The sequence below is a fragment of the Lepidochelys olivacea genome (assembly GCF_965140295.1).
Source record: "Lepidochelys olivacea isolate rLepOli2 genome assembly, chromosome: 26".
Classification (NCBI taxonomy): Eukaryota; Metazoa; Chordata; order Testudines; family Cheloniidae; genus Lepidochelys; species Lepidochelys olivacea.
Window position 1 is genome coordinate 13,384,371 of NC_140436.1, and position 13,988 is coordinate 13,398,358.

The 13,988-nt window shown below is 52.8% G+C and overlaps 2 protein-coding genes across 2 annotated transcripts in view; both read right to left on the reverse strand.

Moving 5' to 3' along the window:
- The window catches only part of LOC311513263 (glycerol-3-phosphate acyltransferase 2, mitochondrial-like), a 174,957-nt gene that overhangs the window by 149,590 nt on the left and 11,379 nt on the right, over positions 1-13,988 (reverse strand). The window lies entirely within an intron of this gene.
- On the reverse strand, positions 7,386-11,576 carry ADRA2B (adrenoceptor alpha 2B). The gene is made up of 2 exons (XM_084614925.1): positions 9,928-11,576; positions 7,386-8,025 (listed from the first exon to the last, which is right to left on the reverse strand). The coding sequence occupies exons 1-2, from the start codon at positions 11,226-11,228 to the stop codon at positions 8,013-8,015; spliced, it is 1,314 nt and encodes a 437-aa protein (XP_084471051.1). The 5' UTR covers positions 11,229-11,576; the 3' UTR covers positions 7,386-8,012.

The following is a 13,988-nucleotide window of genomic DNA, read 5'->3' on the forward strand; positions in this document are numbered from 1 at the left end:
CCGCCATAAACTTATCTAGTTCTTTTTTTGAACCCTGTTAATGTCTTGGCCTTCACAACACCCTCTGGCAAGGAGTTCCACAGGTTGACTGTGCGTTGTGTGAAAAAATACTTCCTTTTGTTTGTTTTAAACCTGCTGCCTATTAATTTCATTTGGTGACCCCCTAGTTCCTGTGTTATGAGAAGGAGTAAATAACACTTCCTTATTTACTTTCTCCACACCAGTCATGATTTTATAGACCTCTATCAATTCCCCCTTAGTTGTCTCTTTCCCAAGCTGAAAAGTCCCTGTCTTATTAATCTCTTCTCATATGGCAGCTGTTCCATACCCCTAATCATTTTTGTTGCCCTTTTCTGAGCCTTTTCCAAGTCCAATATATCTCCTTTGAGAGGGGGTGACCAACCTGCACACAGTATTCCAGATGTGGGCGTACCATGGCTTTATAGAGAGGCAATATGATATTTTCTGTCTTCTTATCTATCCCTTTCTCAATGATTCCCAACATTCTGTTTGCTTTTTTAACGGCCACTGCACACTGAGTGGATGTTTTCAGAGAACTATCCACAGTGACTCCAAGATCTCTTTCTTGAATGGTAACAGCTAATCTAAACCTCATCATGGGGGAGGGATAGCTCAGTGGTTTGAGCTTTGGCCTGCTAAACCCCGGGTTGTAAGTTCAATCCTTGAGGAGGTCATTTAGGGATATGGGGTAAAAATTGGGGATTGGTCCTGCTTTGAGCAGGGCGTTGGACTAGATGACCTCCTGAGGTCCCTTCCAACCCTGATATTCTATGATTTGATATGTATAGTTGGGATTATGTTTTCCAATGTGCATGACTTTGTATTTATCAATATTGAATTTTATCTGCCATTTTGTTGCCCAGTCACCCAGTTTTGCTCTGGGGCTGCCCCAAAGGGGCCAAATCCTGCCACTTGTGCTGTGGAAGCCAGCAACCTAGGAACCGGAGACCAAGGCTACTGTCTTTGGTCATTGCGCACTGGGGGCAGCTTAAAAACATAGGCCAAACTTGGCAAAAGCGAAGGGCTACAGTCAGGCACCTAATTTCCCCGAGGTGCTGCACCCTCACAACTTCCCAGGAGTATCATTGGTCCCTGATCAACCATGGGACTGAGTTTCAGGAAAGCTGAGCGTCAACATCTCCACTTAAAGGGGGGTTAGCACTCAGGCCCTCTGCAAAGCAGGCCCCGGGTCTCTGATGGGAGTTGACTGACCTGGAGCCATTGCAGACCATCACGTACATTCAAAGATGGCGAGCCTTTAAAATGATCAACAACATGGAAGTAGAGCCGGGCAAAAAGGGGATTCCCATCCCACGGGGAATTTGGCCATTTTGAAATTCGTTTCAGTTCCGATTTGGAACAAAAACTCATACTTTCTCATGGAACAGAAATTCGGGAAAAAATATGATTTGTATCCACAGACTCATGTTGTTTTCATACTATGGAAACGTATTTCGTATAAAACATTATAAATGTAAGATCACAGCCAATATGTGCTACATATGCTACGGTAGTAAAATTCATATTTTAATATGGCAGAAAAGACTAAATAACATGAATCAAAATGATAAAGTCGAAAGGAACTATTTTGACGTTGTCAAAACGAGGCGAGAAAGTCGCTTTGCCATAAAAAAATTTTTGTCGAAATTCACACGCGATGAAACTGCATTTTCTGGATGCAAAACTCTTCGACTGAAATTTTTTTCCTGACCAGCACTACTAGAAAGAAAGAAAGAAAGAAAGAAAGTGTAGACATACCAGCTAGGAGCCAATAACTGCAAAGTTAGATATACTAGCTCCGCTCAGGCCCCTCACAGCTCTGCTGTTGCTCGCCAAGCCACGTAGGGTCCCCGCCCCAAACATGAAGCTGCATCTCTCACATCCAGACCATCTGCTCCCTGCCAGATGTTAGCACTAGGAGATTTTTCTCAGGGTCTCTGGAATCCTTTTGCTCCCTGAGCTCTGACCTTCCAGCTGGCAGTGTCCCTCGACAGGCTGTCCCTCACGCTGCCCAGAGTGTCTTAGCAGCAGGCTGTCCGCCGGTGCAGGCGGGGATAACGGGCCTTCAGCCTACTAGACAAACTCTACCAGGAGGAGGGCCAGGCTGGAGAAAAGAGTTCGGATCCAGCGGCCCAGTGCCACCTCCAACTCCGTCATTTTGTTTTCCCCACAAGGAAGTTGAGTCCTGTTGGAGCTGTTTCCCCTTAATCTCCTTCCCTTTGTGTTTCTAGCAGGTCCTGCCTGGACATGTCTCCTCTGCTAAAGCCACCATCCAGATCCCTGAGTAGGACTTTGGATCAACTAGAGGAGAAGCGCCAGGCCCAGGTGTTATGACTGCTAGGACGGGGATTTGGGAGTCTAACCAGTGCTGTGTGGACAAGATCAATAAATGTCACAGGGGTCTGTGATTATTTGCCCTGTGCCCCAGTCAATGGAAGATTCTCGTTGGCTTCAGATCAGAACCTCACTGTTGGCTCGAGCTTAAGGGGCCTCGCTTAAGGAGCTCTGGTCCATTGCCTCCCAGCTGAGCACCAATCAAGCCATAAAGGGAAAGAACAAAGCAGGGGAAGGTCCCCTTCACCATGGATCAGACAAACAGGGAACCATCCGATTCCAGGTTACTATCTACCCGGATCCATAGATTGTGGCCTACCAAGCCACAATTCACAAGCAAAACTATAGAAGAAATAAATTTTCATGCTTCAGGGCATGAGCCAACCTCTAACTAATAGAGGGTCAGGAAGAATCTTCCCCGGGGGGCCGGTTGTCCCATCAGTGCAGGGGCTCTTGTACCTTCCTCTGAAGCAGCTGGTACTGGGCACTGTTAGAGACAGGACTAGATGGATTTGCGATCCCTAGGGCTGGGCTCACTCAGCGGGAAGGAACATTGGCCTGGAATCCTGCAGAAGGAACTGAAGTTTCCCCAGGCCCCATGGGACTCAGCCTCCCCCTTCTTCCCCTGCCAGAGAACCATGGGGACTGACGCTCCCCAGTGTGACACGGCCACCCTGGAAACAGCACTGGGCATAAACCATGACTTCCTCTAATGCACTTACCCACCTCTGGGTCCCCAGTGCCTGGGGTCACCCCAGGCCTTTCGCAAGGGGAGAGGATCATGGGAGAAAGGATAGATGCAGAGACTGTCTGCAGAGAGACTACCAGGTGGGTAAGAGGCCAGGGCCGATGGCAGCCGTGTCCCTTACCCCCTTGGGTCACCTGGGTCACTTGTTTTCTTTCCTCTGAAACACCCTCCAGCTGATTAGTGTCACCCTGACCCAGAGTCCCTGGCCCCAAGCATCAGTTCCCAGGGGCTGGATCCCTGGCCTGGAATAGGAGGCTATGGGTCTAGGAGCCGAGTGCGTGGTCCCGGGGGGAGAAAGAGAGACAAAGACATGCAAGAGAGGGGGAAAGTGGGAGTCAAGAGACACCGATGAAGAGAGGGAGACGGAGAAGGGGAGAAGGAGGTGCAAATGGAGAGGGAACTGCAGACACTTAAATCTCCATCTCCCAGTCATCGGAGGCCTGGTTATCGGGAAGCCCTTAATAACGTCTGCAAATAACAGCGGCATCCCGGCGCCGACGGCGAGGGGAGAGAGGCAGGGCCGCGCCGGTGCTTCGGAGGCTCAACTCAGGTCTGTGGGAATCCGGCTCTGCCTGCTCTGGAAAACGGAGCAAACCCTGCAAAGTGTGTGGGAAGCTGCTGGAGGCTGGGAGCAGCAATTCCCAGGGCGCCTCCCTGCTGAAGGAGCGTTCTGCCTGCCAGGCTCCAGGAGTTAACTCCTCTGTGCCGGGGCCCCTCCTAGGAAAGCTGCAGCTGGGACCAGCTCCCTAGAGCAGGCGACGGGATGGGTGTCAGTCTGCAGAGCTGTCATTTGCAGAGTATCCTTTGGGTTGACTCTGTGACCTTCGCCCCATCCCAGCTGGGTCAGTTTTTGCTAGGCTAATTGCCAGGTGGAGCGGCCACCCCCGCACCTGAGTGGGCAGGGCCTTCGGTGGCTTTCCTGGGCTCCGCCCACTAATCCCAGTCATCCAACTAGCTGGCGTCTTTCCAAGCACTGAATTCTCCCAGGGCAATGTTGCATGCCAGGGGATGGAGTTCACATCCTCATTAGAGCAAACTGGAAAGGGTTTCAAACGCAAGGAAACGCCTTCCGATGGCGCGTTGGCACCGTTGGGAACGAAATGGTCTGTTTCCGCTTGAACCAAGTGGGAACATTTTGGGATTTTCCCACACTTTCCCTCTTTTGACCTTGGGGAAAGGAAAAATGAAAAACCCCAGGCCCCTCCGCGAGTAGCAAAAACTGGAAAATTCCAAACTGTACCAACATGTTGCACATCGTCCCCAAAGGCAGTTTTCATCTAAAAAACTTGCGCCCTGTCCTGGTGATGATGTATGTGCATGTGACAGGCTCTGGGCGAATTTGACCTCCGGTAAGGCCATCTCGATGGGTGGTCAGGAATTTGTGGACCTAAGGGTTTTTCGTTCCCATCCCCCAGAACAGCACACAGGTTGTGGCATTCAGGTGGGAACGGGGGAGACCCTGGTGTGAGCCCTGGCTCCCAAACTATTTGGGCTGCGAATCTCTCCCTTTGGAGCTGTTCCTCTTTGTATAAATAATTACATAGTCATTGGGGCAGAGAGCAACTGATTCCATAGCCCAGGGGTTGCGGCAGGAGACCAGCGGGAGTCCCAGGTTCAAGTCCCTGCCGTGAACCTGGCTATTCTGGGATTGATCTCTCTCTCCTGTCCAGATCTAGTTATTACATGACAACCATAGCGCAAGCCTTGACAGCATGCAGAGGCTATGCATCGAGTGAAGCTCCATTGACTTTACTGGAGCTAATTCTAATTTGCTATTTAAATTAGAGGAAAATCAGGCCCAGGATAAATAAGACTCCAGGACCCAGGAGGAAAGTACCAGCCAGGGACAGTGTGGCGAGAGCCAAAGAGAAGGGAGGGCTGGACGCAGGAGAGCTAGAGGGCTCGCGATGGTCCAAGTCCGGAGCCTGTGGAAGGCAGGAGCGGGCAGCCGAGGGTGCTCGGTGGATGAGGACCAGGGACTATTCAATAGCTGGGTGATAGAAGGTGCAGAAGGCACCCGGAGCAGGATGGGAGGCACAATGACGACCGCACAGGCCCACTCACGGTCTGTTACCTTGTCAGTGAGGACGTCTTCACAGCGGCTGGGAGCGCGGAAGACAAATACGCGCTCGCTCTGCTCAGCCTAGCACCGTGAAAATAGTGTGGCTCCAGCGGCCCGGGCTGTGGTGTGGGCTGCCCGCCCCAGTACACACCGCGTGACCCCCTGGGCACGTACTTAGACAACTAGCCCGTGACACCATGGCCACGCTGCTAGCACGGCGCTGTCTCCCTGTGCCGGGAAACATGCTGTTGTTAGACATACCCTGTGTCCCACCACCATAAAACACAATATGGCCGCATTCAGAACCGGACCAGCAATGACTTCAGCAGCAAAGGGGCACGCACAGGACATAGGGACGGGAGGCAGTGCCGGCTAATGCATAGGGACTTAGGGCATCAGATTTGTTCCAGGCTGTGCCACTGATCTCGGGCAAATCACTCCACTTCTCTGTGGTGGCATTTCTCCTCCCCTGGCATTTCCCCTCCATCCAGTTTAGACTGGAAGCTCTTCCGGGCAGGGGCTATCTTCCAGTCTCTGTGAACACAGCACATAGAGGGGCTAACCAGGCTGGAGCCTCTGGGTCCTACTACAACTAGGTCAGGCGTACGTGGCATTAGGTTCTGATCCTGTAGTCTATGGGTCTGTGTGCAGGACCAAGGGCTGAGACATGGGCCAGGTGGCTCCTTGGAGGGGATTTTTTTTTATTTTTTATTTTTTCCATGCGATGCCATAAATAACTTTATCTTGACCTTCCAAAAAACATTTTGTTCTCTTCCTTGCCGTGAACATTCTTCTCGTCCGGCCCTGCCGCCCGCTTCCCTTGTTGGGTCGCAGAGTCGTTTATCAAGCAGCCAAAATGTGTTGGTGGAGACTTTCAATAAATAAACCAGCCCCGGGAAAAGGCTCACACGCGTGGTGCAAGGGGGGAAGGCTTGGGGTTTATAGCCAATCACTGACCCGGAGCCTCCGAATCATTTATGGTGGGAACTCAGGAGCATTTCTAGACTGTATGTAGCTGGATTAGGAACAGAGTAGGTTCACTAGAGATGTCGTTTGAGTTAATTTGACTTCTACTTTTATTTAAAAAGAACCCAGGGTTGCTTCTGTGCTCACAGCTCCAATTTGACACCCCTGTCCCTCAGCTGATTTCTATGGAGGCGCTTTAGATTTGCAGGGGTGTTAGGGGTGCAGGGGAGAGTTTGGGTCACTCTTAGGAGCGCAGGAAAATGCGGCCCTCCGAGGAGACCCCCCCGCCAAGAGAGATCCAAGCCCAGCTCTGGCTAAGAGGTTCACTTGGCCTCTTGCTCCAGTCCTGCGGCCCCAAGGGTAGGATTTGCTGGAGAATTGTTTCCTTCCCAGCTCCGGTTGCCAGAGCAGAGAAAGTGAGTCACCAGCTCTGCCTGAAGGCTCCAGAATGCACTGCTAGGGGGCAGGACTGGATCTCCCTGCTGCCAGCACAGAACACATGACCACAGAGCCCCTCTCCCATCTGGGATCTAGCCAGACCCTCTCCTGCCAAGCCCGGGGAAAGCGTGTGAACTCCCCAGTGCTGGCAAGGGTGGTGGGGAGCTAGAATCCCCACCGGTTCCTCCTGTAGGCCTATCACTGAGCCCCCTGTTGATGGCCCTAGATGGCACTGATGCGAAGGGTAGAGTCCTGGCAGCCCGTGAAGCCCCTGCCACGTCCCTCAAGCTGACCTAGGCTCGAATGCCCCAGCTGAGAGGGTGAAGTCAAGGGCAAAACAGGGTCAGGATTTCACCCCCTTAACTGCACATCCTTAAAGGCCTGTGTCCTAGCCTCCACAATGTGTCTGGTTTTGAGAAGCAGCATGGAACTGTGCCCAGGGCTGGAAGCCAGGACTGTTCTAAAATATCTGCCGTAGTTCAATCACAAGTCATGGGGCTCAATACAGGCAGCCCTGGGCGAGAGCATCTGGCCTGGGCTATGAGGGAGATCAGAGTGGCTGATCATAATCATCCCTCCTCCTGACCCTATGAATCTATGAATTTATCCCCACCTCTGCTGCTGACTCACTGGGGGACCTTGGGCAAGTCACACTGTCTCTTTGTGACTCAGTTTCCCCAGTGGCAGAATGGGGCTCATGATACCTAATTATGCCCCGTGCCCCCTTTCGCCATCATCGCTAAACAGTCAATGGTTGGAGAGTGCTAAGCATTATTATGGCAGTGCACACACTCGCTTATTACAAAATATCTTTTATTGTTAAAATATCTCAAGACTTTTCATCAACATCATTCCGCACACACAACAGTGGGAAAAAACACAACTCCTGCTGCTCACAGGGGATATGGTTATGGGGCACAGAGATTAACAGAAGCTCCAAACAGAGCCCGCTCCCATCATGACCCACCCCATGTTGCAATGCCACACGCAGCCAGAGGCAAAACACAGGAAGCCCAAGTGGCATGAGACATCCCACCTCCCCTGCAGGTGACAGGTTCGGAGACAGCAAACCTGCTCCTCGCTTCCACCGGATGTTATATGTTCTCCTCCACTCTCTTCCCTTTACGGGCTCAGGGGCAAAAATCCACCCCTGTTATTTTTCCTCTCTCCGCAGACTGCTTGGAAAGGACGGGAAGCTGCATTTGGATGTGGAGTCCATAAGTGGTAACACGATACTTTAAAATCAGCACTGACTAATCTTAATTTCAATAACCAATTGGAGCCAGAACGGTCCACACTGAAAGAGCACCAGACTGGGAGTCAGGAGTCCTGGGTTCTTTTCCCAGGGCACAGGACTGGGAGTCAGGACACTTGCATTCTTTTCTCACCTCTGACACCCACTTGATGTCTGAACCATAGGCAAGTTACTTCCGCCCCTGGGAATCAGCTTTGCCCCCTGAAAAATGAGGATCATTGTTACTTACTCAGGCTTGTAAAGTGCTTAGAGTTCTGCGGATTTAAAAAGTGTCAACTCTTACTGGTTCTGGATCCCACTTTTGCAGAGTTCCAGGCAGCTGACTTTGTACCCAGAGTTTGTATGGGTGACATAGAGATCCAGGAAAGGAGATCCCATCCTTGCTGTGAGAGGGTGGTATGATCTTATTAAACAAAGGTGTAAGGGGGAAATAACACAAAGATCCCACAACGGCCAAGGAGTGAGAACCAGACAGATGTCTCCCGCTCACAGCTCCCGTTCTGATGTGCAAAATTAGGCTATTGTGTCATTTTTAAAAGAACGATTCAGGCTTAGAAACACTGTATCACGGCTACTAACACATCCTTGATTAACCACCTTCTCTTTCCCACTTGCATTCATACCATAGATGCTTTGATTTAATGCTTTTGTTCCTTGCAAACGGATACTATTTGCTTTGGAGAGCTTTGTTCCTTGCAAACAGATACTGTATGCGTTTGGGGAGGAGGGGACAAACATCGGAGAGACAAACTGCTGAAGGAGCTACAGATCCCAGAGGTAATGTCAGAAGCTATCAAGCAAAATAGAGTCCTAGAAGACTCGGCATCCTGCAGAATGGAGCAGATTCTGTTTGTTTCCAGGATCTGTGAGCGACTTTGACCACATGCTTTGTTCTGAATTCCACAGAAAAGTGACACAGACTCGGGTAGATTCAGAGAAGAGGGACATACATTGTATGGGCTAAGCAAAAAAAAAAGAAGAAAAAAAGAAAGAATTCTTCTTTTCGTAAGAAAAAAGGAACCAAAGGAAGGAAAATCCTCATGCCCAAACCCTCCTCTCAGTCCCAAGTGTGTCAATCCAAAAAAACCCCTTGTGTCCATACCATCTTGTCCCTCCCCAAGTCTCCCCCACCCCGCTAGCGGCTCCACCAGTGGGAGCCCTGGTGTAGACAAGGCCACCACTGGCCTTTTAACCCCATTCTCAGGGGAGGTCATGCTGACATGGTGTTAAAAGCACAGGCTGTCATGGGAGCCTTGTCCACACTAGGGCCCACACAGTAGGAACTGTCACCCAGAAATCCTAGGGCATGGGTTCTCAATCTGGGGGTCACAACCAACCCACCAAACCCATGCTGCTAAATGGGAGAGACATGTCTGAGTTAGATCCCAGCTCCATCAGAGAAAGGTTCCATGGGAGGGTCCCAGTATGAACCCTGGCCCTGTGTTTTAGCAAGAATTACCCCAGTGAAGCCGAGAGCAGAATCTGGCCCAGGCAGACTGAAACCTTCACTGCATTAAACCTCCATAATCACATGAGCTCCATACAAGTATGTTTGCGACCCACCACTCAGCTGGCATAAAGGGGCGCAGTGCAGCTGTGACCAACATCAAATTTGGCCCTTGCCTTCCTGAGCAGAGAGAAAGTGTGGCCTGGGGCAGATTTCTTTTTGAGCCTCACCACACCAACAGAGACGGAAAGAAGGAAGAGAGACTGGCGGGAGACTCTCTTGTGGTTACCTGGAAGGCAGGTCACACACACTTTCCTCTGCAGAGTTGGTGGGAAGAGAGCTTTTCTCATCCCACCCATATGAATGTCATGCACATTAAAGGATCCCCAGCTCGGTAGAAAATACATTAGCAAATGGTCCTGGGTTTTAACTCATTTGCAGAAAATATATATAGAGAGAGATATAAAAAGGCTGATCCAAAACAGTCTTTAAAATGCACTTTTGTATCCACCGCCCATCCCCACTCTTTGCAAACACAAAAGCCGATGAATAAATAGACGTGTTTTAAATAGCGTCAGTGGAACGTTGCCACTATTCCAACCCCCTGACCCCCACACCTCAACCTACAGTCTCCCACCTCCCCTCTGCTCTCTCACCAGGCAGTCTGAGTCCCCTGCCTGCAGAGGATCTTGCGGAAGGCCTTGCGGAAGTCCTGGTTGAAGATGGTGTAGATCACAGGGTTCAAGGAGCTGTTGCAGTAGCCAATCCAGAAGAAGAACTGGAACACGCTGTTGGGGACCTTGCAGAGTTCTGGGCAGATGGCCCCCAGGCTATAGAGAAAGAAGAAAGGGAACCAGCAGAGGACAAAGACCCCGATTACCACGGCGAGGACGAAGGTGAACCTCTTCTCCCGGTTGAGGTGGGTCTTCCTCTTCCAAGGGTTGGCGCTTAGGGTCTTCACCCTCCTCACCAGCACCACCTCCCCCTTGGCAGTGGCCAGGGTCTCCATGCCCTTGGCAGAGCTCTGGGGGTGCCCATTGCGCTGCTTGAGGCTGCAGTGCAGGGAGCGCTCCACCGGGCTGGAACCAGAAGACTCTTTCTTCTCCGGTTGCGGCGGGCAAGAGCCGGTGGCAGGTGGCGGCAGCTGCTCCTCCAGGCTCAGGAGAGATGTCCTGTGGGCAGGGAGCGTAGGGGTCACTGGCTGATCACTATCCTCAATGGGCTCCTGATGCCCATTGGGTTCCCTTGCGCCCAGCTGCTGGGGAGAGGTCTCAGAGGTCGGGCTGGTGATTTTCCTAGATGTCCCCTTCTCCTTGGCCTTGGGCTTCTTGCCCCTGGAGCCTTGCTGGGTCCGGTGCTTGGCTATAAGGTAAATCCGCAGGTAGACCAGGATCATGATGACGCAGGGGGCGAAGAAGGAGCCAATGCTGGAGGAGAGGATGTACCACGCCTCCTCGTTGAGTTTGCACTGCGGCCTGCCGGCCTGGCTGTCCTTCTTGTTCCCCTTGTAGATGAGGGGGGGCAGGGAGATGAAGGCTGCGATCATCCACACGATGAGGATGATGCACTTGATCCTCCTGGGGGTCCTCTTGGAGTTGTACTCGATGGCCTGGCTGACGGACCAGTACCGGTCCAGGCTGATGGCGCAGAGGTGCACGATGGAGGAGGTGCAGAAGAGAACGTCCAAGGCCAGGTAGATCTCGCACCAGGTCTTCCGGAAGTGCCAGTAGCCCATCAGCTCGTTGGCCAGGGAAAAGGGGATGATGAGGGTGGCCACCAGGATGTCGGCCGCTGCCAGGGACACCAGGAAGAGGTTCTGGGGGGCTCGGAGGGACCGGCTGGTGAGCACAGCGATGATCACCAGCACGTTGCCGAAGATGGTGAAGAGGATGAGGAAGGTGATGATGGCGGCGATGGCCGCGGTGGCTTGGACCGAGTAACCCTCGGGGCTGTCCATGGCTTGGGCACCCCCCCCTCAATGAGGCTGCCGGGGGGGCGGCGGGGGGGGCTTCTAAAGAGCAGATCCAGGAGGGGTGGGGAGCGCCCCGCCTGCCCCGCGCTCGGGGCTCGCTGGCAGCCTCGGCTCCCGGCGCTCAGAAGCCCCCATCGGGGCCCGGGCGCCTCCGCGGGGGAGCCCCCAGGCTGCGCGCTCCCTGGCCGGCTGCGCTCCCCGGGGCGCAAGAAGTTTCCCCAACAAGTCTCGCCCGGAGCCCGCCGGCCCCTGCGCCTGCCGGGGCTGCGGGACGAGCCGGCAGCCGCCTGCGCCGCTTTTGAAGGCAGCCGCGGCAGGGGCTGGGTGGTCGCGCCCCCATCCCCGGCGTGTGATGTCAGGCAGCTCCGCGCCATCCCCTTGGCCGGCACCGGGAGCGGGGCGGGGAGGGAGGAGACAAGGGCTGGGGCGGGCAGGGAGGGAGGCAAGCAGCCGCCGCTTTGCAAAGCAGCCGGGTCCACCCGCCCGGTTGCAAGTCGCTGCCCCGGCCGCCGCCAGCCCCCGGCGGCGCCGCAAGGGGCTCCGCGGGGATCCTCCCGTTTCCAGGCACGGCCCGGCCCAAGTCCCCCTTTAGCCCCCCGCTAGGGCTCAGGCTCAGAGACCGGGAGGGGTCGGGGCAGGGAAAGAGGGGCCCCGCTGCAAAGTTTGAGGACAAGCCGGCCAAGCGTTTTTGAGCCATAGGAGGGTTAAAGCCCCCACCCCGGGTGGCCCCCGGGGAACTTTCCTCTGCCTCAGTTTCCCCCACCCCTGGCCCTTGAAACTCAATCGCCTTGGAAAGGAAGGTGCCAGGATAGTAAAGGCTGCAAGTTAAGGTTAAGTTAAGTTAAGGTTAGTTAAGGTTGCAAACATGGCCTGTTACGAGGCTGATTCAACCCCCCCTGCCCTTGTAGCTCAAGAACAAAAAAACCAAACTCTTGATGCTTTCACGTTTAAAATTAAGGCCCAGAGTCTCCGAGGCCCCTGCTCCACTGAGTGGCAAGAGAAAAGAGAAAGCAGCTGTAGCTCCTCAGCTGTGGATTCCCTCCCAAGCTGGCAAAGAGACAACAGAGACACCTCCAAAGCTACCCCTTCCCCAGGCAGCCCCGAGCATAGGGACCCATGAGGGGCACGCTGCACTCCAGCCATCTCCAGCCGGCGTAAATAGAGCAGCTCTTTGGTGACCCTAAATGATGCCAGCGCCAGGGCCGGGTTAGAACCAGCTCTGCTTTGCCTGCACTTGGCAGCTGCCCCCAGCCCCCAGCCCCAGTTCTCACGGTGAATGGAAACATTTTCCAGACGCCATGACCGAATTCAGTACTTTTTGAGAGTAAACATCTTTACGATGGCTCCTTCTCAAAACGCTAGCCAAGCATCCCGTATTTCCTGCAGCCCCTCCCTTTGCCAACGAAATCACATTACCCCACCCCATCGGAAGTCCCCACGTCACTTTTTGACATTGGTGCCCGCAAGAGGCATTGCTTAAGGGCAGGAATAAGACAGCGTTATGGAAACTGCCTTGATTGGAGAGCCAAACACGATTATCTCTCAAAAAGAAAAGGAGGACTTGTGGCACCTTAGAGACTAACCAATTTATTTGAGCATGAGCAGCTCACGAAAGCTCATGCTCAAATAAATTGGTTAGTCTCTAAGGTGCCACAAGTCCTCCTTTTCTTTTTGCGAATAGACTAGCACGGCTGTTACTCTGAAACCTGATTATCTCTCAGTGATGCTGATGGAGAGTGAAAGCCCAGTGGCAGGGATTATTTCAAACTCCAGGATCTGGCAAAATGTCCCCTCTCCCTCCTATCTAACACAACCCCTCCCCACCCCCCATCCTAGTATCCGAGCACCTCCAAATTAGCGGATAAATGTCTTTATCCTCACACATCCCCGTGGGGCAGGGCAGTGCTCTGATCCCCATGTACAGTCAGGGAACTGAGACCCAGAGTGGCTAAGGGACATGCCCAGAGATGCTTGCTGCAGAGCTGAGAATTGAATGCAAGCCTCCCTTGGTATAGGCTGGTGCCTTAAGCCTGGACCATTCATCCTCTCCTGTGAGATTAACTGTTTTAAGGGCATCCTCATTTGTGCACAATGAGCCAACTCCTCTGCTGGTGTACGTGGGTGTAGCTCCAGTGAAGTACGGGGCACATGGGTAATTCACCACTTGAACAATTTACCCAGGGTCATGGTGGATTCTCCATCACTGGCAGCATTTCAATCAAGATCTGCTCTAGTTCAAACAGGAATTAATTTAGGGAAGTCTCCTGGCCTGTGCTATGCAGGAGGTCAGACTAGATGGTCAGAATGGTCTGTTCTGGCCTTGGAACCTACGAAGCTGGGGGTGGGGGGGTGTCATGGTATATTTCAGAGGAAATCCCATATTAAAGTACTGACTGCACATCACCACTACCTCTTAATGCAAGAGCCCACTATGGCCTTTCAAAGCCCGGAACAATTAGATACCGATTTGCTTCCCGGATAAGGTGAAATTCTCCCTTGGGCAGTGGGACGAGCACATGGCCCATGCGTGGCTTAGGTCTGTTAAACGGTACTTAAGTGGTTCATGGCCTTGTGCTGGGTCTCTGCCCTGGGACGTTACAGAGACAGTACCATAGAATCATAGAATCTCAGGGTTGGAAGGGACTTCAGGAGGTCATCTAGTCCAACCCCCTGCTCAAAGCAGGACCAATCCCCAACTAAATCATCCCAGCCAGGGCTTTGTCAAGCCTGACCTTAAAAACTTCT

Bases quoted from the DNA above. Each gene is read 5' to 3' on its own strand.
- ADRA2B (XM_084614925.1), bottom strand. From the start codon at position 11,228: ATGGACAGCCCCGAGGGTTACTCGGTCCAAGCCACCGCGGCCATCGCC.